Below are 25177 nucleotides of genomic sequence, written 5' to 3' on the forward strand. Positions count from 1 at the left end.
TTTGACCTATTCCCCATAAATTTTTGCAACTGATGGTAGCACAGACATGGGTGATGTCAAGCTTTATCCTGTGGTTGTCTGTGTCTATGATCCCAGTGTTGGCAAAATAGTAGTAGTGCTGCTCAAACTTGTTGAGTGTGGAAGATCCACTGGAGAAGGCGTGCATGATCTTGTGGACCTTGAACTCAAAAAACAAGGAATACCATGGACCGACTGTGCTAGCTTTGCAGCTGACAATGCTGCAATAATGCAGGGATTGATGAAACAAGTTGCAGCATTCATAAAGGCAGGGAATCCCCCTATCTACTTAGTCAGTTGTGCATGCCACCTCATGCACATAGCTGCAGAAGAGGCAGCAGGGAAGAAAACAAAGCCAGTGCCTCTTAGCTCTACTAAGGGAGATGAACTCCAGCCTACAACTGGTCCCACCCTGAAGACCAAGCCCTCAGCTGCCCCCAAGCCCTCATCTGGCCCCACACACACCTGCTCTCGCAAGCTAGCTGACCTGAAGACCAGGAAGTTATCCTTCAGCTTTTTTAAGACCGGAATCTCCAGCCCCATAATACAATCCAGCAGCAAGTCAGCAGATGGAAACAGCCCCTCACCATCCAGCCCCACATAGCTCAAGTTGGCACACAACTGTAACACTTGTATACCTGTGTACTGGAGCAATGAGTATGCTACAGGGACAGATCTAGGTTCAGTGGGAGTGGTTAGTAAGAATAATGTAGTTGACCGGAGACCCAGAATTTTAAATACAAAAGCTAACACTTTACTGAGACTTTACTGAAGAAAAGCAGGAAAGAGGAATAACAAAATAACATATACAACAATCATAAAAAATATCAGAAATATTTCTGCTGGTAACCACAGGTAGATGCAACTCACCTTTTGAGTTACTTCCCTAGATGAGAGTAGGTAAGTTTGTTAGAATAATTAAGGTAAGTTAGACTACACTAGACTGGTCTTTAATTTTAATTTAGTCTCCTACTTGACTATTTTCCTTAGTTAACTCTTATTTTTCTGTTTACCAGCAAACATGTAAGTGACCCTTAAATATTATGTACAGGTACGTTTAACCTTTTATAGATCAATCATTTTTCTTTCCTCCCTTCACAGGTAAGATACAAAATCAACCTCTTCCATCATCAGAAACCAAGTAAAGCATCACCATATCAAACACCATAACGTGAACAATTATGAAAATAAAACACAAATTTAAATATAGCTGCAAGCAGCAATGACAGTGCCAAGCAGTTCAGCGCCACCAGGTAAACGACTAATCAGAACAACTCCTGATCAAGACACCAGTCCATCACAATGTGAGCAGACATCCCTTGGTGGGACTTTCAGGGAAGCAGGGACCCAGGCCCAGCCCAAGAGTTCCCTCCACTTGGGTGCATGTAAGTCAGGTAGGAAAGGGAGCTTCCCTGTGGCCCGGAGTTTAGCCCCAGGGACTAAGTCCCAGGGGGAAACAGGGACCCGGGCCTGATCCAAAAAGTTCCTCCTGTTAGGGTGCCTGGAAGTTGGGTAGGAACAGTAGCTTCCCCGGGGTCTGGAGCTTCATTCAGAGAGCAAAGTCCCACTCAGGAACTAGGGACCCAGGATCAGTCCAAAAGTTCCCCCTGTTGGGGTGCTTGGGAGTCAGATAAGACCACTAGCTTCGCTGGGGCCCGGAGGTCAGCTGGGGTCTGGAGCTTCATTCCGGGAACTAAGTTCCACTCAAGAACCGGGGACCCAGGGCCAGGTTGAAAGTCCCCCCCCACCAGGGTGTGTGCAAGCCGGATATGGATGGCCTGGGAGGTCCCTTAGCCTGGTTCCCCAAAGCTCCAGGGCGCACTACCCAGTGCTCCGTTGGTCCCTGGTAACCCAAATTGCCTCAGTCTCTGGAAATTTTCTGGATAAGCTCAAGTCCCTCGCTCCACCAGGGGGTCAGAGGTTGATTTGGTCTACCAGGCGGTTGGGCCTCTGTAAGTTGTGTTAGGTGTGGAGATGACGGTTCCTGGGCTTAAGAGTGGGTGCACGGGGTCTAAGGGAGAGCTGGCTTCTGGCCCAGAGCTCAAGGGAGTGAGGCAGAGGCCGATGTTTCCACCCATTTGGGTCAAGGTAAGTGGGCATGGATGGGTGGGAGGTTCCCGGGGCCTGGAGGTTTGTCCTGGAGTAATGAGTGATACAGTTTTATGTGTTTTCCTGGTATAGTGCCCCCATGTGGCCATATTTCACCAAGCTTGCAGGGGACCCAGATATCAACCTAGCAAAGAGGCGTAATACGTTTGGCATCAATCCATGTAAGCATTGCTGAGATATGCTCACTTCCTCTTTTAGAGGCTTCGCCATCGAAGTTCATTGGATGACAGCAGCCATACCGTTTGTCCTTGCCAAATTCTTTATACACCTTTTGGTCTGGCTCCTCTGTAGATGATGTGTATCAAATTGGTGGTGATAGGATCAATGGTCTAGGACTAGCTTGCAAAAGTAGGGTTTATGAAAAGTTCAAAATGGCAGAAAATGAAATATGGTGATTTTTTTAAAAACTGAGTCCATTTCACTCAGCATGAGACAAGGATTAAGGGGAGTCAAAGGTGACTGCTCTAGGCCAAACGGCTCAAAAGTTATGGGCAAAAATGTACTCTGAAATTTGGCTTGTTGGTGGTGCTAGAGTCAATGATGGAATGACACCAAATTTGGTGGCTGGGTACCTTGGACTGTGCTCTGTAAGGGTGCCAAATTTCACCAGGATCCATTGAGGGCTTCTATGGGCTCCCATTGAAAATAATTGAAATTTGTTCAAGGCAAGATGGCCGACAAACTAAATGAGTGACGCCTAGGGCTCATAAAGTCCCAGTTAGGGCTCATTAATGTGATGATGCACAAGAGGTTTCGTTGAAATATCTGCTTTTTTCTTGGAGTTATGGGTATTTTAATACAATTTTATGCAGGATTCCCCCTCTCAATGACGTTTGGCATCAATCCCTCTGAGCATTGCTGAGATATGCTCACCTCCTGTTTTAGCGGCTTCGCCATCAAAATTCTTTGGACAACAGCAGCCATATCCTCTGACCTAGCAAATTTCTTTATACAACTTTTGATTAAACTACCTTGTATATGATGTGTACCAAATTTGGTGGCGATCAGATCAACGGTCTAGGGCTAATTCGCAAAAGTAGGTTTTTTTTAAAAGTTCAAAATGGCGGAAAAATCTAATTAGGTGGAAATTGACAGCAATGGGTGCATTCAACTTGTCATGTCCCAAGGATTCAGGAAAAAAAGATCACAACTCTAGGATAAAGGATTCAAAAGTTATGAGCAAAAATGTACCCAAATTTGGGACCTGGATACCTTGGACTGTCCTCCATCAATGTGCCAAATTTCACAACTTTTTACAATACGGTTCTAGGGGCTGCCATAGACTCCCATTGTGGAAACAATAATAATAGTGAAGAATGCTAACAATTACAATAAGGTTCCAGCAGCTTCTCTGCTTGGCCCTTAATGAAACAATAGTAACTACTTGTTTCAAACTCGGTCCAACTCCAGGTATGTATATCTCAGTTCAGTTCTCAAGGGGAGTTATCACTCCTACCGCATTGGCAGTGAGGTTATTGACAACAGTCCAACCAAATGCTGCGGGTATTCTCACTGGTAAAATGTGGACTTAAGCAGCTCTCAGGTATGTAGTTCATGGGTTTTGCTCGCCATCTTGTATCTCGTGTGTAGGTATGTGCTGCTTCACGTGCGGCCGCGCACCTCGGAATGTCCGACTCCAAATGATGAATACTCAAATACCGGCAGAAAAAAAACTTTAGTTTGGTGAACTTCGCCATCCTTTCCCCGCTTTCTCCTCTGCTGCTATCTCTGTTCTGTGTGCCAAACATCGTGCCACACAGCACAGGGAGGGTCTTAAAGGGGAACTTACGTTTCAGAATGAGCTCGGAAAAGCAAATCTTTTTTATACATTGGCATTAATTTTCTCTTATTTACATAGACTTACTTATTAATAGGAACCCCACACTTCTCAAGTCAGCAGATGTACCCAGGCCCTCACCACCCAGTCCCACACAACTAAAATCAGCTGGAGAAACCAGGCCTTCATCCTCTAACTCAAAAGTGTTTGACCTGAATGCATTTGTCTTTCAACAAACAGAGGTGGGTAAAAAACAGAAGAAATTCTCTCGAGAGAAGGTAGAGAAGGAAGGAGGGAAGAAGAGAAAGAGATGACAAGACCAGAAGGTTTACAAGTTCTCGATTGATCCACAATCAAAGCTTTACGCTCTCTTTTTGAAATGGGCCATTCCCCTGTTTGAAACGGCAAACCAAACTCTCCAGAGGGAGGAATCTTGCATCCAAACTTTACTTCAGACATAAGAGCTGCAGCTTCAAAAAAATTCTGCTTGTCCTCTGCAAAGCTGAACATGTTGTCAAAATGATGGAAGAGGTTAAGAGAGAATGTAAGCCTGCTCTCTACAGTAATATAGAATACCAGCTGACTGACGAGGAGTTATCCATTGGCTACAAGGCACATGTGTTCATTAACCTCCAGCTAGGAGGATTCTTCAGTGACGTGAGGAACTACTTCACAACAGCAGCGGATTAGATGGTCTCCAAGTTCCCCTATGGGGGTGAACTGCTGCGACGTGCCGCAGTGGCAGACATGAATAGATGCCAAACTGCCATTCTCTTCTCTGAGATATTTCATGGGCAGGTTCCTCTGTCTCTTGCCCAAGGAGGTGACAGTGGATGATGTTGACAAGGAGTTCCAGCTGTTTCAATCCATAAGCCTGGATGATGGTATCCTTTCCGAGAGGGCTGATGAGGCTTGGAGAGAATTGGGTCTGATGGCAACAGGAGGAAGAAAGCTTTTTGCAAATTTTCCTACTGTCATGCTGGGTGTCCTTGTCATTTTTCACAGTAAGGCTGACTGTGAAAGAGTCTTCAGCTTTGTGACCAAAAACAAAACCTAGTATCGTGCCAGCCTTAGCGCTGATATGCTAAGTTCTCTTGTGACCAGAAAGGCCATGATGGCTGCCAAAGAGGCCAAGCTGCAGAATAAACTCTATGTTAGTGTCAGCTAGGTAAAACTGACAAACCCATGTGTCAGATGTATTTTGGAAGTGAGGTGGAGGGTGTCAAAATGGTGCAACAGAATGTTATTAATTGTTAATTAATAACCTGTTCTTGCCAGAGTTTATATTGAATTACTGTAAATGGTTCAGTTTTTATTTTCAGGTACAGACTCTGTTCAAATTTAGACATTAATAAATGAGTCGCGTATCTAGAATGTACTATGTGTGATGTCTGTTTTTGGCCACACACATGTACATGAGCTGGAAACATAAGGTAACACAAGCATAAGGTGGAACTGCAAAACTTTCTTCAAGGCTGACAGGTCTGTGTGAGACACGAAAAAAATGCTATGAAAGAGAGCTGAGCCACCATAAATAAATAGATTATAATTTCATTGCTTTGCACCACTAGAGGGCAATGTTGTCTTGCGTCCCTACTCTTTTGGCATTGAAGAGATTGGGATTGCGAGTGATCAGTGTCGTGACTGTTGCCATGCTTTCGACAGTGAAGCCCGGTGTCCGGTACCGAGAGCTCGGAAATATCATCCAGAGGCACGCGCAGGCAGATTCTCCATGGTGCAGAGTTACTGTGGACATGGCATTCACAAACTGTTCCTCAACAGCAATACAACGATTATAAGTCCTACAGAACATTTGTACAGTTCACAAACAAGTCCACACACACACACACACACACATGAACACACAACACCTTGATGCTACCATCACTCTCTATCCCTGAGCTGTGTGTGTGTGTGTTCTTTTTGTTTTGTTTTTTTTTGTCTTGCTGTGTGTGTAGAGAATAAAGCCATTGGAGTGATGAAGCCTGGACATGTCTTCACCATTGAGCCTATGATATGTGAAGGTGAGAGAGACCAGACATACTCACTCACCTCTGTCTTTTGTGTACTGGACATGCAAGTGAATTATTGTTGTAGCCAGTCCCCTGTTTCTGTCTAGCATGTGGACAGGGCTGGTGCTATGGGTTGCTGTGGTTCAAAATCACTTGCATCTAAACTTCAGTTTACTTATATTTGTTGCCCATTGTCACGTCTGTTCAAGGTGTATAGCTGACTGAACAGATTTGGAGACTAAAGCATATTTTTGAGTCTGCAAAATATTTTTCTGTTTCAGGATAACGAACCAGTATCTTATATTAAAAAATGACATTTTTTTCTCATGTCTGTCTCCCTGTAAATCTCTGTCTCTCTGCAGGTGGTTGGCAGGATGAAACATGGCAAGATGGATGGACGGCCATCACTCATGATGGGAGGTGATCGGCTTAGTTTGAACACACACTCCCGGTGACAGAGATGAACTGTGACGTCCTCACATTGCGCCTCAAAGACAACGGTAGGGCCCACTTCCTTTCCCACACGTTGTTCCCTTGGAGGATGTACTCGGCATGCTCCTTTTTCACCAGTTGGCCAGTCACGTGGTGGATCACTGTTAAAAGAGTTGTGATTGGTCAAGAAGCCGTGTTAACAGAGTGTCTGGACTAGAGGTGGAGATTTTTTTTAAAAAGATGTGAATGTCCTCTGGCAAGTCACATGACTCAGCTTGAATCTGATTGGTCCAGGAAGCACTGACCTGTCACCTGCCTGTGGGTTTTATGGTTAAACCCAAAGATGGTTTCTGTCCACTGTCTCCTGTTAAGAGAGTGCCTCACGATGTAATTGCAGTCTGACTGTGTTTCTATGTCCTACCAGCACACATCAGCCCCATATACATCACTCTACTGTCACTTTGGTTTTGTCTTTAAATAAACTTGAAAGAACGATCTTATTAAGCTTGGTAACAAAAGTTTCTGTTTGCTATCAAAAGCGGTTGTACGCAGGTCTTTGGTCTCTTATTGACTGAAGCCTTGGCCATTGAAAACGTACTGTCATTGGCAGATGTGTTGCTAGGGCGATGGCAATACAGAAGGGCTGGAACAGCAGTTGCAGGAAAACGTTAACTGGTGCTGTCCGACTATTTGAAACAGACAACAAAAGAGATTAAATCAGTTTCATTGTTTTGGATTCAAGTTGAATTAAAGCATTTTCCTTGTGAATGATTATTGTTTTGTCTTTTTTTATTGGGGGGTGGGCAGGGGCTCATGTCATAGGTGATTTATCTGCCGGAAACAGAGGCAAGTGTTCTGTTTTGCTGCACAATGAAAATATTATATACTATGTGAAACCAAAAACAACTAAACATTCTCAAAGAGATGTGAACCACAGGTTTATCAGTGTAGTATTGCTTTCATTGTATTCAGTTGTTGTGTTCAGTCACAAATGAAGGCATTTGATTGGAGGAAGGCTGGAGTTCCAGTGTGGCGGATGTAACTACTGACATGAAACCAGTTCAAAGCCAAGTAAAGAAAAGTGTAATAAAGTTAAGAGCAAATGTGTTAACCAGAAGGTGGAGCCAGTTCATTCTGTTACTTGTGTCTATAAAGCCCGACACAGGTTTGGGTCAAAGTCTGATTTGTAAGTGAAAATGCACACTTAGACAACTATCACTGGTTGTAGCAATTCAGTTTTATTGAATGTCTGTTGCAAAAACAGAGGCTTTGTGAATCAGTGCAGCCATTCAATAGTATTTGATCAATCTTCGTTGTTTACATAGGTATATCTGTGCCATAAAATACAAGTTATCAGATGTAGAAATAAGCAGTAGGTGATTTATAGGGGGATGAGGGGGGATGCCATCCCCCTTGTTAGCAAAATAACCAGAATGTATCCCCCTTGTTAACCTGCTCTATAGAGTAGTACTCTATAGAGTAGTGTCAGTGACCACTGGGCCATCCCACTTGTTAAAAAAAATTACCTCCTGGAAATAAGCCATACATTTTTTCCACTGTCCTTCAACCTGACCTAGAAAGAACAGGCTGACAGCGGATTGCATACACACTTCAGTAATATTATAGGTAAATCAGAGATGGGGGAAACATTATACACTCGTTAAAAATATGTTGGACTTGATTGACTGGACAAGAGATGTTTTGTGTACTTGGAAATATGCAATGAGTTTGAACAGCTGTCCGCTTCTCATTTGGATGACACGTTCAGCACTGTTCGAATACTGAAAGAAAATGAGAAATTGGTTACCGTGAATACTGAGAAACAAGTGACAAATGAACTGAAAAATATAAAGAAGAAAAGCGCTCTTACCATCCTCCAGTCTTCATGAGGTGAATGGCATCATTGACCTGGTCCAGCTTCATAGTGTGAGTCACAAATTCATCCAGTTTAACGTGTCCAGACATATAGTCCAAAACCAGTTTGGGCACATCATCTTTGCCCTTAAAACCTGCAGTCCACACACACACACACACATACACAGAGTACACAAATTCAGAGGCGTAATTCCTAGAAGCATATGCAAATAAGAAATGCCTAGAACATCAGACTGTTGTGGTTTACAACCTCTAAACCTTGGCGTCTGTCCTCATGCATGTTTTGGACTGACTAATGACTCACCACCGAAGAGGGACCCCTTCCAGGTTTTGCCACTGATAAGCTGGATTGGTCGAGCAGAGAAATCACTGAGATCTGTCCAACCAACCAGAACACTGACGCCCCAGCCTTTAACACATGACTCCAAAGCACTTCGCTAAAGCATTCACACACACACACACACACACACACACACACACACAACGCATTAATGCATTAGAAAGGCAATACAGTGGAACCTAGTAGAGAATAACACAGTTAACTGAACTAGAGATGGGAGAGCGTGAGTACATTTATGAAGAACTATCTCTCCAAACCCACCATAACTCCAACATTGCCCACACACTCAAGAGAAAAGTCCACTCCTCCGTTGGTTATCCCTGCCAGCACCTCATTGATGGGTTTAGTGTGTGCTTTGGGGTTCACGCAGTCGGTAGCTCCGAGGATCTTTGCCTTCTCGAATTTCTTCTCATCGATGTCCACAGCGATTATCCTGGAGGCTCCTGCGTTCTTACAGCCCATTACGGCCGCCAGTCCCACTGCTCCCAGCCCAAAAACTGCACAGACAGATCCTGGCTCAACCTACACACAGACACACATGAATATATATACAAATGATTACTTCAGCTGGACTCATCACTTCCTGCAAGAAATACAGCCCAAGCAGAGTCTAGCTTAACATACACATACACACACACACACACACACACACACACACACACACACATACACACAAACACATGCATTCACTGCAGCCAAACCTATGGCTTCTAGCCCCAACACTGCTTACACAGAGCATAGCTGAACCTACAAATGCACACGCTTGCTTACTGGAGCCAGACCCATGGCTTCTGGCCCCAACACACACACAGACACACAGTGACACACACCTTGGCAGTGTTGATGGCAGCTCCATAACCAGTGGAGATGCCACAGCCAAGGAGGCAGACCCGGTCGAGTCGAGCATCATCGTGAATCTTGGCCACAGCCATCTGGTTCATGACCGTGTACTCCGAGAATGTGCTGGTGCCCATGAACTGTAGGATCACTTTCCCCCGACAAGTAAAGCGTGAATCAGTGTCGCACATCACCGCATACCGCTCACACGCCCTGCCAGTACAAAGACCGATTTCAGCTGAGATTTTACACTGCAATTGTCTAGGCAAGTACACCACCTATGTACATTGTGTGTGTGTGTGTATGTGTGTGTGTTTCTGTGTTTCTTTGTTTGTCTTACCAGCTGCGTTCACAGTGGTTGCTTTTTGGATTCTTACAGAATCTGCACTCACGGCATTGTGAAACGAAGAGGGGAATGACCTTATCCCCTGTGGAATGCACATGCACACAAGTATCAAACACAGAGTAAATACTCAACACCTTATCCCCTGTGGAATACATTTGCACACAGATTAAATTGCAGAAACATCTATTTCACATTAGTTAGTGACAACTGAAACAAAGGCAGAGAGAGACAAAGAGCCAAGGGGAGTGGAAAACCATCCAGAATAATCAGTGGGCCTGTTTCCCTCTGTACAATCCTTGCTTTTGACTTACAAACTTTACTTTAGAATGATCAATTCTGCTGTTAAATAAGACATCATGTTTCATGGAGAAATTTATTTATGTGTAAAATCTGACAACTTAAAGCTGAAAACATGAGGGAAAAAGAAGAATGAAGACAAGAGGAGGGTAGAGTAAAGATTTGTGCCGAGTTCTTCTGACCTGGTTTGAATTCAGTGACTCTAGGTCCAACACTCTCCACTATACCAGCTCCCTCATGACCTAGGACAGCTGGGAAGCCGCCTTCATGCTTGCCTTCATACAGATGGTACAGGTCAGTGTGACACACCCCTGTGGCTATCACCTACAAGGGAATCCAAAAAACTCATTACAGCCCAAACTCATGTAATATACAAACAAACAAATTAAAATATATAAATAAATAGATAAATGAATAAATAAATATACATACAGAAATAAATAAATAAGTGTGTGTGTGTGTGGGCGCGTGTGTGCACAGGCTTGTGTGTGTGTGTGTGTGTGTGCGCATGTGTGTGTGTGTCTGTGTCTGGTTGGCCTTTGGATTACCTTTATGCGTATTTCATTCTCTTGGGGTGGTGCCACCTCAATTTCTTCTATAACCAATGGAGCATTGGGCTCCCAGGCAACAGCAGCCCGACACTTGATAACCTAGAATCACACAGATAACTATGAGATACACAATGTGGCCAGATCCAGCCCCTCTTCTCTAAAGTTCCTATTTACTTCAGTGACAGGTGAAAATGCGTTAAATTTTAGCACAGAACTCTCCATATAGACGCCATCCTGATTAAAGTCATTTAGAGTTAAATATATTTTTAAACGAAAATTCCATGAGATTCATAAACCTTTTTCTAATAACAACAGCTCATAGTAGTAAAAGATTAAATGGACTTTCATCTTTTGGCTCTGTTTATTTTCTCCTTTTACTGTACAAAGCCAATGAAACAAAATTACCATACAAAGCTATAAAATTCAGCTTATGAGAATATTCCCATGGTGTTGGGGCTGTTACTGAGGAGTGTTCTGGAGACAAAATTTTGTGCAACCATACTGATATTATGTTCTCTCAGACATCGTAGTGTTTTTAGACCCTGCCAAGATAGTTTTGCGTAAAACATTTTGTCTTGTCGTCCCTGTGGGACGTTCATGGAAATTCTCTGGACAGATTGTTTCAGACTCTCTCAAGTGTCTCTGGCATAGTGTCTGGCATATTCTAACTGGACTGAGACTATGGCTTGGAATTTGTTTGGTATTGTAGTATGATTTTAAAACACAAAACCCACAACACTTCTATTTATAGTTATAGTTTTCTGTTTTTTGTAAAAAAAAATTCTCATATAGGAAGGACCCCGCTTAATTTTGCTGGACAAAAAGCAGCAGGTCCAGCAAGTAGACCTGCCGATCTCAATATTTCCCTCTTCCAACACTGAGTCTGCTTACACAGCCCTCAAATAAAACACACAGCTTTTAGTATCTAACAGGGCACAAAGGTCAGTTATTTGGGAAACTGGATGTGTGGCTGTGTGTACTTGCACACATAAAAACAAAGAGTAATTCTCTCTGTGCATGTTCTGAAGTCTATTCATTTCTACCGGTGCAAATATTACACTTGACATGTTACTGCATTACTTTCCTGTTACTTCATTTGGTTTATAGTTGGTGTGTGTGCATGTGTGTGTGTGTGTGTGTGTGTGTGTGTTTGTGTTTTATGGACCACATACGCACTACTCCATAACAATTTAGTACCTCTGAAAACAGTATATACATGCAAGAGATGAAAAGAACTAATAATGTGATTTTCTATTCAGGTGAACATTCAGATTTCCACAGAATCAGTTTATCTTTAACTCCATGTTGATACAGTAAGGAAAAGCAGCTGTTTATCCCTGGCTAAAAAAAATACTGAATCTGGATGTGAATAGTATTGCATATATAAGGAAGAACAACAACTAAAAAGAATGAAAAAAAAGAAATGAAAACTAGCAGCATATGGAACTCATTTTGTGGTTTTGTGCAAGAAAATCCCATCCACTGTAGTTCTCAGAATGTAAGAACATTATTTTTGAGCTTATTTTGCACATAGCAGTTTGCAAATACATTGAGGTATATATTTTCTGCTATCACGTACATAAATGAGGGGGAAAAAGATTCAAGCTCACTAAACACTTCTACTCTATGTAAATGCAGAATGGAGTCAAACTGACCACAAACATACTGTAGAGGTGCAGTCAAGCTCAGTAACAGGTTCTCTGTTCCCTCGCAGTAGAACATGTTGATGCAAAATGAGGAGAATGTGAAGACTACATACCTTTCCAGCAGTAGCCATTACTCAAGGATGTCTATCACTGTCTGTTAGAAGACACAGGTGGAGATATTCTTAGGTGCTGACTTATTTATACATATTACAGCTCCTATTCTCCCCACCCCATCCCTCCTGCTGTACACGCAAACACACACACACGGGCACATACACGGGCACACACACACACACACACACACACACACACACACATTTTACTGTCATATTTGCCTCTTTTTTCACACACTCAACCTCTCACACACTTTTTTTTAACCATTATGCAATTGGTTTGTTTTAAACACACACACACACACACTCACACACACATACACACACACACGCAGGAATTCTGTAATTATGTAAAGGTTTGGCTAACCCTAATAAAAGTGTATCAGTGTATCAGTGACTCTGTTACTCTGTTGCGCAACAGTCAAGATTAGACTTTTCCTCGCTGCAGTTCATCACTGAGTTTGTCTAAGGTGAACCACTGTACACAAAGCGCTTATCAAAACCATACAGTTTAATGGAAATACACATTCCCACTACTCACTCAGCCTCATCTAAACTGCACCAGCCCTCCGTTAATCTCAAACACAGGTTAAATATTTCATTTTTTCCTTACTCTGCATTCTACTAAGAAGACACAGAGGGACATCAGTTTCCATCCTGCTTTGAATGTTTGAATGAGAAACAATAATAACAAACTGAAACTTAGTCTGTGTGCTAAAAAAAAAAAAATTGTTTTAAAAAAGATGGAGAATGGCAACAGGTGTGCACACGCCCACCCACACTCACGCATCCAGGGCTTTTACGTTTGTCAATCATTTGCAGGTGCTGTTTATACAGCTCTAAATATTGACCTCTGTTTCTGCATATGTATGTGAAGTACCTGAAACGGTGAACTACACCTTCGATTCAGGAGGAAATGGTGCATGTCCGATAAGACCACAAAAGATTTTTATAAGAGATTTACTGTGATTCATCCACTCACTCACTGGGGTGCTTTTACACCCTCCTTACACACATTACTGTGTTTTTATACAACCCCGCCCACCCACATGATCTCTTTCTGAGAAAAATAGAGTCGTTCCATGTAGACCTAGTGTCAATGCTCTTGTTTTGTTGGTATGATAGAGTAAGAGTTTATTACTGTTCAACGCCTCTTTTTTTTTTCCCCCATCAACCGAATGGAATTTTAAGAGAGCAGCAGATGTACAAACATAAGTAAACACAAAGGAGAAAACTGCTCTAAGCACAATACGGTTCATTAGCTTACTAACTAATCACTAATCATTAACATTTTGCTTTAGACTATTTATATGAAATAGTTCTGATTGGCTGCATCGATATTTGTGTTGGTAGACTGATAATCTGACTGGTTCTTCTCAGTTCTTCTCTTCATTAACGTGGGATGGTTTGGAGGGAAATGTGTAGAATCCAAAATCAGCAAAGCCTTATGATGTTAAAGAACAAAGGCTCAATTTTATTAATATCATAAATGAAACTAACTGTGCAGTGCTGAATGATTTGAATTAGTCCTTTTACTAAATGATAATAGAATTTGTGGGTGATTTAAAAATATTTTAAAAAGGACAAAAAGTTATCACATTAAAAAGAAAACAGCAGGAGAGATCTTTTTTTTTCTTTTCTTTCTTTTTTTTTTTTAAAAACAATATAACTTTTATTTAGATATCCAAATTTTCATCCATCTTCAACTGTATTACATGTTTTAAAATATCTTTAAAAATGACTTTCTTCTGAATGATTTACTAAATAAATCTGCCCCCAAAAAGAGGAAGGATAAAAAAAATACAGCAGAATGGCATAAGCGACTGTAAATTTTAAAATATGGCACAAAGCATGAACCAGGAGATCAAAGCTAAAAGCTTCTAATCAAACTCCCATCGCCGCGGCATGTTTGCGCTCAATACAAAATCCAAGGAAAAAAACAAACAAACCATCCACCTTCATAAACAACAGGCACAGTGTATCATATCTTACTTCACTGTGGACCAAGAAACAGTCCTGAATTTTCACACAATCAAATGTATTTTACATGTCATTTTCACATTGGTTAAGTGGTAAAGACCACTGTGTAATTTTAGTAGAATTTCAAACACAAGCTACGGAAATAGAAAACGTTCACAGAAGTTGTAAGGAGCAGGTTAGATTTTTTTTTGTTTGTTTTTTTTTTTAACCCTTGTGTTAGTGTCATCAAACTATACTTTAAACATTTAGGTCTTCAAATCATTTCATGGTGTTTTAAACATTTGATTCTCCAAATCATTACACAGTATGTTTATCATTTAGCTCTCAAAATCATTCAAGAAAAACGCAGGTTCACTCAATATAACTTTTTTTTTTTTTTCTGATTCAAGTAAGGTAAATGATATTTTAAGTTCATTGATATGTAATTAGTGAACTCATCACTTAATTAATACACATACCCTTTCATTTGATTAATACACTCTCATCCAATTAAACAAAGCAGAGCAAAACATGAATAAATGATCAATCCTTCCATAATCATAAAAGTAATTCTGAATATGTGAAAATCATTTGAGTTTCTCTGTAGCAATCTGGTGACCTGAGTAATGTTTACAAAGCTACGTAAGGGTAAACGGGTTGCTCACTCAAAGTCTACACAGAGGAGCATTTTGGTTCATTTACAGGATAGTGTAAAAGCAGCAGTTTATCTTTTATCCCCTGATGTCCCATTCCCCAGACATTCCCATGCAGTAGTTATAGGCCATGCATTCAAGTTTCATGTAGAACAGGAGAGTCTGCTAATGTATCTGTTCAGATCATCTCCAGAATAGGATTCCAAGGAAGGTAAAACGGAGAAGAGTAAGGAGCGCCCTCTAGTGCACTTACGTGGTAAATGCAGGAATGAATACAGGGGCAATGAGGAGTACAATCCAACTAGTGGTAAGTGCACCTCTATAATTCAAAAAGACTGATATGTCCCATCCTCGTTTAAATAAGGTCTGGTCACTAGTGTAATGTTCCTCATTCTGAAACTCATTCATCTTCTTTTTTTTCTTTTCTTTTGGTGTTAAAAGTGCCTTTACATTTTAAAGAGTCTTGCTGGTCATGATTATTCATTTACACTCTTCATCGCAACCTGTAAATATTCTGAGAATACATGCGTCTCAAGGCATCTCTCAGAAAGCTTAGACTATGTAAAATGAGGGAATTATTCACATAGGTACAACATTACTCATAAACTGACTGCAGGTCTATTCAGCCATCGCACACACAGACCTGTGTGTCTGCGTACTCATACACACATACACGCGTGCGCGCACACACGCACACGCCCGCATACACACACTCATGCACACACACACACACACACACATACAGTTGATGCAGAAACCTGCACACAGGATACTAAAGTGGTCTCAAGTAGCATTAATAGAGCTGATCTGTGTTAAAAAGAATTGCTTCTGCTTTTTCTTCGTCCCTGGCTGCCGCTCATCCATCCATCCATTTTGTTCATTTCTGTATCAGGTGTCAATCTGCTCAGTGTCAAGCACTCTCTGGATTACTTCTGGATGTAGATAATGACAATGCAGAGAGTTCCCACAAGACCAAGCGCTTGGATGCCCAGGAACCAAAGAAGAACCCAGAAGAGAAGGACCACCACTGGCTCCACAATCTTCTCGCCGAAGTAGAGCTGTGTGAATCCGATCCCTCTCAAACATTTATTCAGCTCACCAAACAGTGTGCCAAGCCTCTCACAGTCATCCACCAATGCCGCTGCGGGCACAGCCTCAGCCTGTCCTGGCTGTGACCTCGGCCTGCGTTCTCTCTGCCCACGCGCCCGTCCCCTGAGGTCATCCTGAACAGGCAGAGAACCAACATGACACATCATAATGGCAATAATTTTTTTTTTTTTTTTTTGGTGTTTCTATGGGGGAGACCTTTCTTCAACGTGAAAACATTGACTGTAACTTGAACATGCCTCTTCTGCTTCTCGGAGGATATTTTATATAATAACTGCTTGTCAATAATGATGTGTGGAACTTAATGAAGTGTGTGTGTGTGTGTGTGTGTTTATGTACTCACATGTGAAGGGTTTCAGATGCTTATATCCTTTTTAATATCATCAGTGCACCGTGACGGCCAGTGCAGCATAGCTGTGTAGTTTTAGCATGCACGGTGCGTGCATGTGTGTGTGTGCGTGTGTGTTACACAGCAGCTATATATACATTGGAATACAGATACATACACAGATTCTGAGTCTGGGGTTCCAGACCTTACAGTCCAGGAGACTAGGGTTACATCATTAAGCTGATGTCAGCTCACGAAGAGCTCTTAGCAGGTTACAGCTGATAAATACATTAGACAAACTGAAGAAAATAAAACGTACAGCAAATACAAAACAAAACATAAACAGACAGTCTCTGGAAACAAAACACAACTAAAATGATTTCATTATTATCACGCGTTATTACACAATGAAGGTGACATCTTTTCATGATCTCAAAAAACATTGCTTAGCTATCAGAGGCTGGATCGCTGGCATTCACAATAAATCAGTTGAGAGCAAAGTTTACTAAATGCAAACAAAGTCTATTTTATAGGGTAGGTCACAGTGTATCCACAATGTATCCGAGAAATACGCATGAGATCATGCACATGCGGACAATATGGACAAAATGAAAACGAGAAAAAAAACGCTAATCAAAATGTTATTAATTGTTATTAACTACTCGTGTTACATATGAAGAAAATATAAGGTGAGTCTCCCTTAACAAAAACGTTTAAAAGATAATCAAACCTGAGTAATAACTTAGTTTTATCATAACATCGTGTGACAAGGTAAAGCTTACAATACCTGTTCAGCTAGCCTGGGAGGACTAGCCGTGTAGTGACACTGGTGCCTGCTACGACCCTCGGATTCACCTAAATCATGGCAGTGTATCTCCGATGCATCGTTCAGTACAGGCGATTGAGCTGACATTTTAAAAGCAATTTATTTGTTTACTTTATTGATACTGAACTAAAAACGTTAACGCTCCAACGGATTTTGAGATGCTTCCGGCTTAGCCTGTCAGTATACTAATAAGGTATTGTGTGACGTCACTGTAGTCTGTAACGTAAAATAATAACATAGCCCCTTCCTGGCTAGCCTTTCAACTCCCCTTGACAGCCGTTGTACAGCCTCTTTTTAGCAGTTCGGCATTTTGGGCAATAGAGGGCGAAAGATTACTCAAATACTAAGTATGCCCCGCATAAACTCAGTCGGTGCATGAATAAAATAAAGTGTTAATAAAGTGTTGTAGAGACACTGTGGCAAGTACCACTGAGATTAATTGCTCTGTTGTAATGTATGAGTTTACATACTTATAAAAATGTAAGTATTACAGCTTTAGGGATATGAATATTAAAAAGAACCTGTAAAATGCAAAGACGTGTAATGATGTATTCATGATTAAGTCGCAGTCAAACTGCTCATGTAGGCCTAACTGAGGCTGTTATCATATAAACATGACACTCAGGTATCTGAAGTGCAAACTTGTTAACTCTCCAAAAATGTGCTTAGCGTGTATTCACTAAATTTTAAAACGGTTCCATTAAGAACAACATAAATTTTATTAACTAGAATGAGCGCTCTTCTTTAATCAAAGATCCTTTGATAACATTAATTTAAAGACTTCCTGTGCTAAATTCCAAGCAATATTACACACACTGTATTTACATCACAGTTGTCTCGCTGATCACAAATTTTTGATCGCGGTTAACACTACTCAGGTATAATCACGATCATTTACAGGTCATTCACTGAACAAATTTATCGCGCTAAAACTTTATGATTCAGTATAGTGAACATAGTAACATAACGCAGGTTTGATTATAGACGTATAATAGCTAGAACGAGCTGACCGTTTTCCAGTAACTGTTGACGCGTTCTACTATTTTTATATCTATGCCTTTCTTGCTGGCCGGGCTGGTCCAATGGGCATGAGCGTTCCGTACAGGGCCTAGGCATTAGTCATATAAAATGGCGACTGCGGAGCCGGTAAGTTAGCCAGTACCTTTCTCTTAAACATTTTTTCGTTCACTGACCTTAATCCATGAATTATATATGTCTCTACTATCAGTAACAGTGAGAGGGTCATGTCCAATTAAAAAAATAAATTCAGGTGTCATGTATGACAAACTTTGGGATTGTTAACTGAAGTGTTTGAATGGAGTATGAGTTTCACAGACTCGAAGTTGAGGAGCCAAGCTAACGTGTTTTGAAGACTGCCGTAGTAGATGCTACTAATTACTAACACAGATGTTTGTTTGCTAACTTAAACTAGCTAAGTATGAAAAAAGTGAAATGCTGGTCACATTTTCAACACAAGCTGACTCAAACCCATCGTTACCTCACGGAACTTACACCGATCATCGCTACGTTAACGCGTAATAAGCGTGAGTTAGTGTGAAATGACTTGTTACACAGCGTCGTTGTGAATTTTTAATCTATAATGCTATTTCATAATGTGTGTCTCGAAGAAAAAAATCAACGTGTCCGACAAGATAACGTGTCGGTGGAGGAAGACAGTGGACTGTTGGACAGATTAGAGAAGTGACAGCGAATTCTTTTTATGTAACCTCACATGGTTATTATGTGCTTATGCCTCAGTCATTTGTTCCACGACCCCTTTAGCTAGCTTTGAGCAAGCTATACGAGGCCCACGTTAGTCAGAGAAGTCCACTGGCAGTGTCAAATGGAATAAAATTTTAGGCTTAATTCTAATGACTTTCAAACTTATCATTTACCTTCAACCGTATCACTGTTCAGCGGGGTTATGGTGACATTGGCCCCTTTCAGTGCCCTTTCGCATCAGCCGTTTTGTCTTAATATAATACAGCGCGAGGCCGTATCGAACAGATGGCATAGATCTAGACTGTTTACCCCCAAGGTTATCAGAAACTGCTTAAACGATGAAGTGCTCTTACAAGAGCTGAACTTTGGTTTTGTGTTTTGGTTTAGGTCAGTAAGTTGATTTCGTGTTGAATGGCTTGTTTGATGCGAATCTTCTTTTGGCTTGGCTGATGATAGTACAGTTATTGTGACTCTTTTTTTTTTTTTTTTTTAAATCTGCAGGAAGTAAACTCTAATCCAAAAAGTCAAGAGGAGAATTCAGAAGAGACAGGTCAAGAGATTGCCAGTCCTGAGAGCTACATCAAACATCCACTGCAGAACAGGTAATTAATCATGGCTAGTATAATAATGTACTGTAAGTGAAATTTATATCATATCTGTAATTTGACTTCATTATAAACTGTCTCTATCTGCACTGGTCATTGACCATGTAATCCAAACTCTTCAGCCCTATTGTAGCAGGAAGATGATCTACTGAATTTGCAGTTCATGTGGTACCAAACAAAAGCTTAACAACGGCAGAGTTGGAGCAGCTGTGGTCTAAAGGTTAGAGAACCGGGCTCGTTGCCGGTTCAATTCCCAGGACTAGGGCTGTGCCCCCTTGAGCAAGGCACTTAACCCCAATGCTCCCTGGGTGCAAGGAATGCCCACTGCAAATTCACTGCTCACTGTTCACAGTGTGTGTGCGCGATCATGGAGATTTACATTTACATCAGTTGAGAGAAATTTTACTTTAATAAAAAGGCAGATAACAGCCACCCAGGATGGTTTGATAAGGGGAAGGCTTACTGGCTTCAGGGAACCCTGTTGAATATTGTACACTCAAATAATGGCTTTCAACAGACAGTTCATCTGCATTCAGTACAATTACCCATATCTACAATATATCACTGCCTCTCATGTATTCACTACAGCACATATAATTTGGCATAACATATTAATTAATCACTTGGAGAGTAAGCAATTACATGCAGCTACATATCAGTCAGAATGATTAAATCAAATGCAGGCGTGCTGGATTCAGGTAAACATGTCCAGTGACCGTCACCTGAAAGCCTCTGTGCTGGGGTTACTCCACCATTACAATGACAAACAAAATGGACTCAACACAGTACAGCACTGTGGCAGACTGTGCTCAGCGTATGCAAAAAAACCCAGCTTGGTTTACCGAGTGGTTGATTTGGGTGGGAGGATAAAATGCTTTTAGGCTAAGTGTATGATTTGGCTCACAATTTTTTTTTTTTTTTTTACATTACGATTAGAGGATACAGAACCGCACTGTTATCCCTGTTCTTTGAAAATTTGCTGTTGAAAAGTATATAAAGGAAGTGATCAAAAAAAAGGAGTGTTAACCACCAGTGTGGAGCATAACTGGTTAGTCTCTGTGGTTCAACAGTTCATTTTTAATTGAGCTACGCAACTGAAACGCTTTTGTTCACAGCTTTTTCCTCAGTGTTAAAGGTCAGTATAAACCCATAGCAAATTAGAACTAAAATGCGATGATGCGTTATTTTTTTGTGCCGGCCTGAACCAAGGGGACGGAACCACACGTGTGAAGACACCCCAAGTCTCTCCCATTCAACCAAACAGCTTCAGCGCTGGCAAGAGAGTTTAGTGACACTAAACCCTCATGTATAAACATTTCTTTTGCTCAGTGCCATTAATCAGTTAAAAAAAAAGGTTGACTGACAGTGGAGAGAAATTCTTAACAGGGTTGTTACCAGTCATTAGTCTGATAAACTGTGATATCTGAAAAAGGGCTGGGTTCTATATTGATACGAATGAACACATCCCGCTGATCAGCATTACTAAACGCTGACAAAACAGTAACCATTGTATATATTTGCTGTTGAATTGTGGTATAGAATATTGACAGATTTGTACAATTTTTCTTGTGTTTTCCTGTCAGATGGTCTTTATGGTTCTTTAAAAACGACAGGAGCAAAACATGGCAAGCAAATCTTCGACTCATCTCCAAGTTTGACACGGTGGAGGATTTCTGGGCGTAAGTCTTCCATCATATTTCATTTTTCTCTAGCCAGAGGTTGGAATAAGGAGAGCGATCAGGAGAGCACAGCTAAAGCCCCCCAGTCCATAACGAATTTTATTTTTACCAGTGACTTCATCTCTCCGATTGCCTGAGGAATATACACACTGGTCTGACAGGTAGAAATCAGCCACTGATTATGTGGAGAAGTTAAGAAGCAGTAGGATTCAGGCCCCTGGGGACCAGCCTAGAACACCCCACATGAATATACGTGACACTGTGCATGATACATACATCAGTTTGAGTAGTGCGTTTAAGTGAATTTAGTAGCGTTTTGTGTCTCTGCTGTGCTGCTGAGGTTATTGAAATCTGGTTTGTCTTTTTTTAGGCTTTATAATCACATTCAGCTGTCCAGCAATTTAATGTCTGGCTGCGATTACTCTCTCTTCAAGGTGGGTCTCTGGCATGCTTTTCAATCCACTGCTTTCTGCCCAAATTCAGAATGAATTCAGTCTTGATATGATTTTGTTTGTCATGGAAACGACGAATTGCTCATCTTATCGTCTGGGAGTAATTTGTGTTGCCTCAGTGACACTTAGATTCTTGCATAAAATAATATCTCTGTGGTTAGAGTTGTCATTAAGATGCGTGTCAAAGGTATCTGTATTTGAATTGCTGTATTTGCATACTCTGGTTGCTAAGTCCACACAATAAAACGACATTATCCCCTTCACTGTCAATATAGGTACACAAAATATTTCTACATTTAGCATAAAGGAAGATTCTGCATAGAAAAAAAGCTGTCAGTCCTGTTCTTTGTTTGTCTCCTGCATACATTTGCCACTTCTTTCTTGATCTTGATCTTTTTTTTTTTTTTTTTTTTTTTTGCAAGTAATGCCTAAGTTCATCTCAGAACATCCAGTACTTTGCAGTAATATGTAAAATGGATTTAGGGACATAAACAAGCCTGCTTTACTGTGGGGGAATAGGTGGTGATCAAAACTGGATCAAGCAGTTTATTTGGGGTTTTTTTTTGTTTTTTTTAATTTATTTATCGTGTATGAGTATATTATTTGCCAACTGCCTCTGTCAAGAATAGTATCCAAGACTGGCTTCCAGCTGTGTCAAAGCCTAATGTTTACAGTAGGAGTGGCTGTTAAAAGTGTCACTGAGGCAGCATGGCCAGTAAAAGGCCCAGGAGCCTAAGGAGTTTTGCCAAGGTATGTGGCCTATGAGGTATGTGTGTAGTGCAGTTGTGACTGTATATTCTTGGGGTCCTGTAGGATGGCATTGAGCCCATGTGGGAAGACGAGAGGAATAAGAGAGGGGGCCGTTGGCTCATTACCCTCAACAAACAGCAGAGGAAATTAGACCTGGACCGCTTCTGGCTGGAAACAGTGAGTGTTGCTCCTGAACTAAGGCATTACACCTCAAGCCAGCCCCTTACCCTGGCTCAGGATAGGCATTTTAACAGCAGAGTTAATAATATTGCACTGCGTTTTGTGTGTGTGTGTGTGTGTGTGTGTGTGTGTGTGGTTTCAGTTGCTGTGCCTCATAGGAGAGGCTTTTGACGATTACAGTGATGAAGTGTGTGGGGCCGTGGTCAATGTGAGAGCCAAAGGGGACAAAATCGCCGTTTGGACGTCTGATTACGAGAACAGAGAAGCCGTCACGCACATAGGGTGAGACTGACTCACATCGACGTCGTCTCTTTCTCTCTAATCTAGCAAGGCCACAACTTCAAAATGGTCACGCACAAAAAGGCCACACCTCCTAGAAATTCTCATGTGTTCATAAATGAATACAGACCCATGTGAATATATATATATGCTGATGTTGTCTCTATGTCTGTGTGTCTGTTTTGTGGCAGGCGGGTGTATAAAGAGCGGTTAGGTATCCCTATGAAGATGACTATTGGTTACCAGTCACATGCTGACACTGCTACAAAGAGCGGCTCCACCACCAAGAACAAATTTGTGGTCTGAAAGCCTTAAACAGTCTCTCTCTCCCTCTCTCTGACACTATCTCTCTCTCTCTCTCTTCCTTTTTCTTGCCCCCTTGCTGGGGACCCTCTCAGCCCAGCCTAAACCAAAGCTATATCACAGTCCGGACTTCCTTTCCCAGAATTCCCTGGAACTCCAATGCCCATCATCTTCTGAGACTTGAAGCCTCACTAAGCAAAGGAGTACAGCTCCAACAAAAACTTGGAATTTAAACATCCAACTCACGCACCCTGTAGTTCACTTCTCAGAAACCCCACAAACTGGTCCGGTCACCTCTTCCCCACCAACCTGTAAAATCAGCACTCGATCTCATGCCTCCTGTACAGCCTCCAAAGCCATTGACATAATAATCTTTACAGAAATTCATGTGACTAACACACACTTACACAACACTCATTCACTCACACTACACGATGTCATTCAGCAAAATGTTACCTATTTAACACAGCCTAATTCAACCAGGTTAAGTCACAGCTGGAGACTATCTGAAGTGTGTTCTTTGGGGGGAAAAAAAAGATGTTTTATTTAATGGCAGAGGAAAGTAAATGTTTGTGTGCTCTTTTACAGCAGTACATGTTGCTGTAGTGCCTAATGATCCTTCCCCTTTTAATTTATTATTCAAATTAATCTTAAACATTTCATTTCAATGGCTTTTCAGCCACTGAGTGCACGTAATCAAGCCTAACATGATCCTCAAATGGCTGCCTTATTTCTTTTAGCATTGACATGATTCAAGTTACAGGTTTTGCAATTCAATATATTTTTTTTATATTGTGGATTATTTGATGCAATTGAATTTTACATTCCTTATTAGTATAGTAAAATATGGGACTCCACACATTGCTGTAATAGACAAACTATTATTCTTGTCCAGTTGTAATTGGCTTGGATTTTGTGTTTCAATTGGGGCACAACGTTATCAATTAGGTTCTCCAATAAAGTTTTATTTGAATTGAATGTAATAAATTGCCATTTTTTCACCTCCCAATAAGCATCGACATCAACATATATATCAACCTATATATGTAAAACGATCATGTGAAGACATTGGAAGGACTGCATTTTCGTACAAGTTTCCTTTTTTGCCTATAGTCAACTTTTCAGTGTTTTTTAGTTAAAAGAGTTGACTTCTTTAAAAAAAAAAAAGAAAAACTGAAATATTGAAAATGTACAAGTCTCTGTGGTCTTAAAGTATGAAATCGGTTTTCATTCTCTTCTATCCAGGCCACAAGAGATGCAGAAACTTGAGATGTGGTGTACAAAATATGAATAAGGTAAAAACATAGTGACATGTTAAACGGTGTGGCAGAAGGAAGCTTGTCGATTTAAACTAGCTTTCCTCGGTTATTAGTTAATTGGTTAGACATGTATGCCAGACACTAAAAAACAGCATTAGATTTTGTTTTTTTGTTTTTTTTACCTATTCCTAAATGACAGAGGAATATGAACAAGTAATTCCACAACTAATGTAATGAATGAATTTCCCTAGCCTTACATTTCCTGCATACCTGAACTAGCTACAGTGTCTACCAAACTACAGACAAAAAGTTTAGCATTTTGTGAGAACCAAAAATGGACAACATTTCAGCCTCTCATTGATGAGTTTTTCAGATATGATACAAAATGAAAGAAACAGGACTACAAATGAAAACTGCACAAAAACCGTTGATTTTTTATTATTATTTATGAAACTTTTCAGACACTCCACTGAGAATGAGAATGGCTTTTGGACAGCATGGAAAGCTAATCGTATATTCTTGTGGTCTGAAATACAACAGATACAAAATGTGATTTAATATCCACATTCATAACCAAGGAACTAAAGAAGATGCATTCATCTGAAACGTTATTTTCAGTATTACTGAGGTACATCCATTGTTATGTATATATGTGAGAACATTTAGTCAAAGTTGTCTTTGCTGTTTTCACTGCAGAAGTGTAAGCAAAAGAACTCGAGGTG

At 40.9% G+C, this 25177-nt stretch overlaps 3 protein-coding genes across 4 annotated transcripts; 1 reads left to right on the top strand and 2 right to left on the bottom strand.

Moving 5' to 3' along the window:
• Positions 1-7565: 7565 nt before the first annotated feature.
• LOC115809487 (alcohol dehydrogenase 1) lies at positions 7566-12458 on the bottom strand. Of its 2 annotated transcripts, none has more exons than XM_030771158.1 (9): positions 12354-12458; positions 10592-10693; positions 10226-10367; positions 9741-9828; positions 9394-9613; positions 8825-9085; positions 8528-8660; positions 8219-8357; positions 7566-8129 (listed from the first exon to the last, which is right to left on the bottom strand). In XM_030771158.1, exons 1-9 carry the CDS (start codon positions 12369-12371, stop codon positions 8096-8098), a joined length of 1137 nt encoding a protein of 378 aa, XP_030627018.1. In that variant the 5' UTR covers positions 12372-12458; the 3' UTR covers positions 7566-8095. The 2 variants fall into 2 exon arrangements, with proteins under 2 accessions (XP_030627018.1, XP_030627017.1); XM_030771157.1 differs by having other exon boundaries at positions 9741-9888.
• A 3241-nt stretch (positions 12459-15699) lies between these two features.
• On the bottom strand, positions 15700-17385 carry fam241a (family with sequence similarity 241 member A). The gene is made up of 2 exons (XM_030771703.1): positions 17188-17385; positions 15700-16188 (listed from the first exon to the last, which is right to left on the bottom strand). The coding sequence occupies exons 1-2, from the start codon at positions 17311-17313 to the stop codon at positions 15892-15894; spliced, it is 423 nt and encodes a 140-aa protein (XP_030627563.1). The 5' UTR covers positions 17314-17385; the 3' UTR covers positions 15700-15891.
• Positions 17386-18313: 928 nt separating this feature from the next.
• Positions 18314-24179, top strand: eif4eb (eukaryotic translation initiation factor 4eb). The gene is made up of 7 exons (XM_030770926.1): positions 18314-18372; positions 19450-19550; positions 21137-21232; positions 21603-21666; positions 22498-22611; positions 22757-22896; positions 23085-24179. Exons 1-7 carry the CDS (start codon positions 18355-18357, stop codon positions 23197-23199), a joined length of 648 nt encoding a protein of 215 aa, XP_030626786.1. The 5' UTR covers positions 18314-18354; the 3' UTR covers positions 23200-24179.
• The last annotated feature ends 998 nt before the right edge of the window (positions 24180-25177 follow it).

The sequence above is a fragment of the Chanos chanos genome, chromosome 4, assembly GCF_902362185.1.
Source record: "Chanos chanos chromosome 4, fChaCha1.1, whole genome shotgun sequence".
NCBI classification, from domain to species: Eukaryota; Metazoa; Chordata; class Actinopteri; order Gonorynchiformes; family Chanidae; genus Chanos; species Chanos chanos.

Excerpts from the sequence above, each read along its gene's own strand:
- eif4eb (XM_030770926.1), top strand. Across the intron at positions 21,667-22,497 it reads GCGATTACTCTCTCTTCAAG|GATGGCATTGAGCCCATGTG; the intron begins GTGGGTCTCTGG and ends GGGGTCCTGTAG. Across the intron at positions 22,897-23,084 it reads GAAGCCGTCACGCACATAGG|GCGGGTGTATAAAGAGCGGT; the intron begins GTGAGACTGACT and ends GTTTTGTGGCAG.
- fam241a (XM_030771703.1), bottom strand. The coding sequence starts at position 17,313 with ATGTCAGCTCAATCGCCTGTACTGAACGATGCATCGGAGATACACTGC. Across the intron at positions 16,189-17,187 it reads CTCCCAGGCTAGCTGAACAG|GATGACCTCAGGGGACGGGC; the intron begins GTATTGTAAGCT and ends CTGCCTGTTCAG.
- LOC115809487 (XM_030771157.1), bottom strand. Across the intron at positions 9,889-10,225 it reads AGTCACTGAATTCAAACCAG|GGGATAAGGTGTTGAGTATT; the intron begins GTCAGAAGAACT and ends TGTATTCCACAG. Across the intron at positions 9,086-9,393 it reads CTGCCATCAACACTGCCAAG|GTTGAGCCAGGATCTGTCTG; the intron begins GTGTGTGTCACT and ends GTCTGTGTGTAG.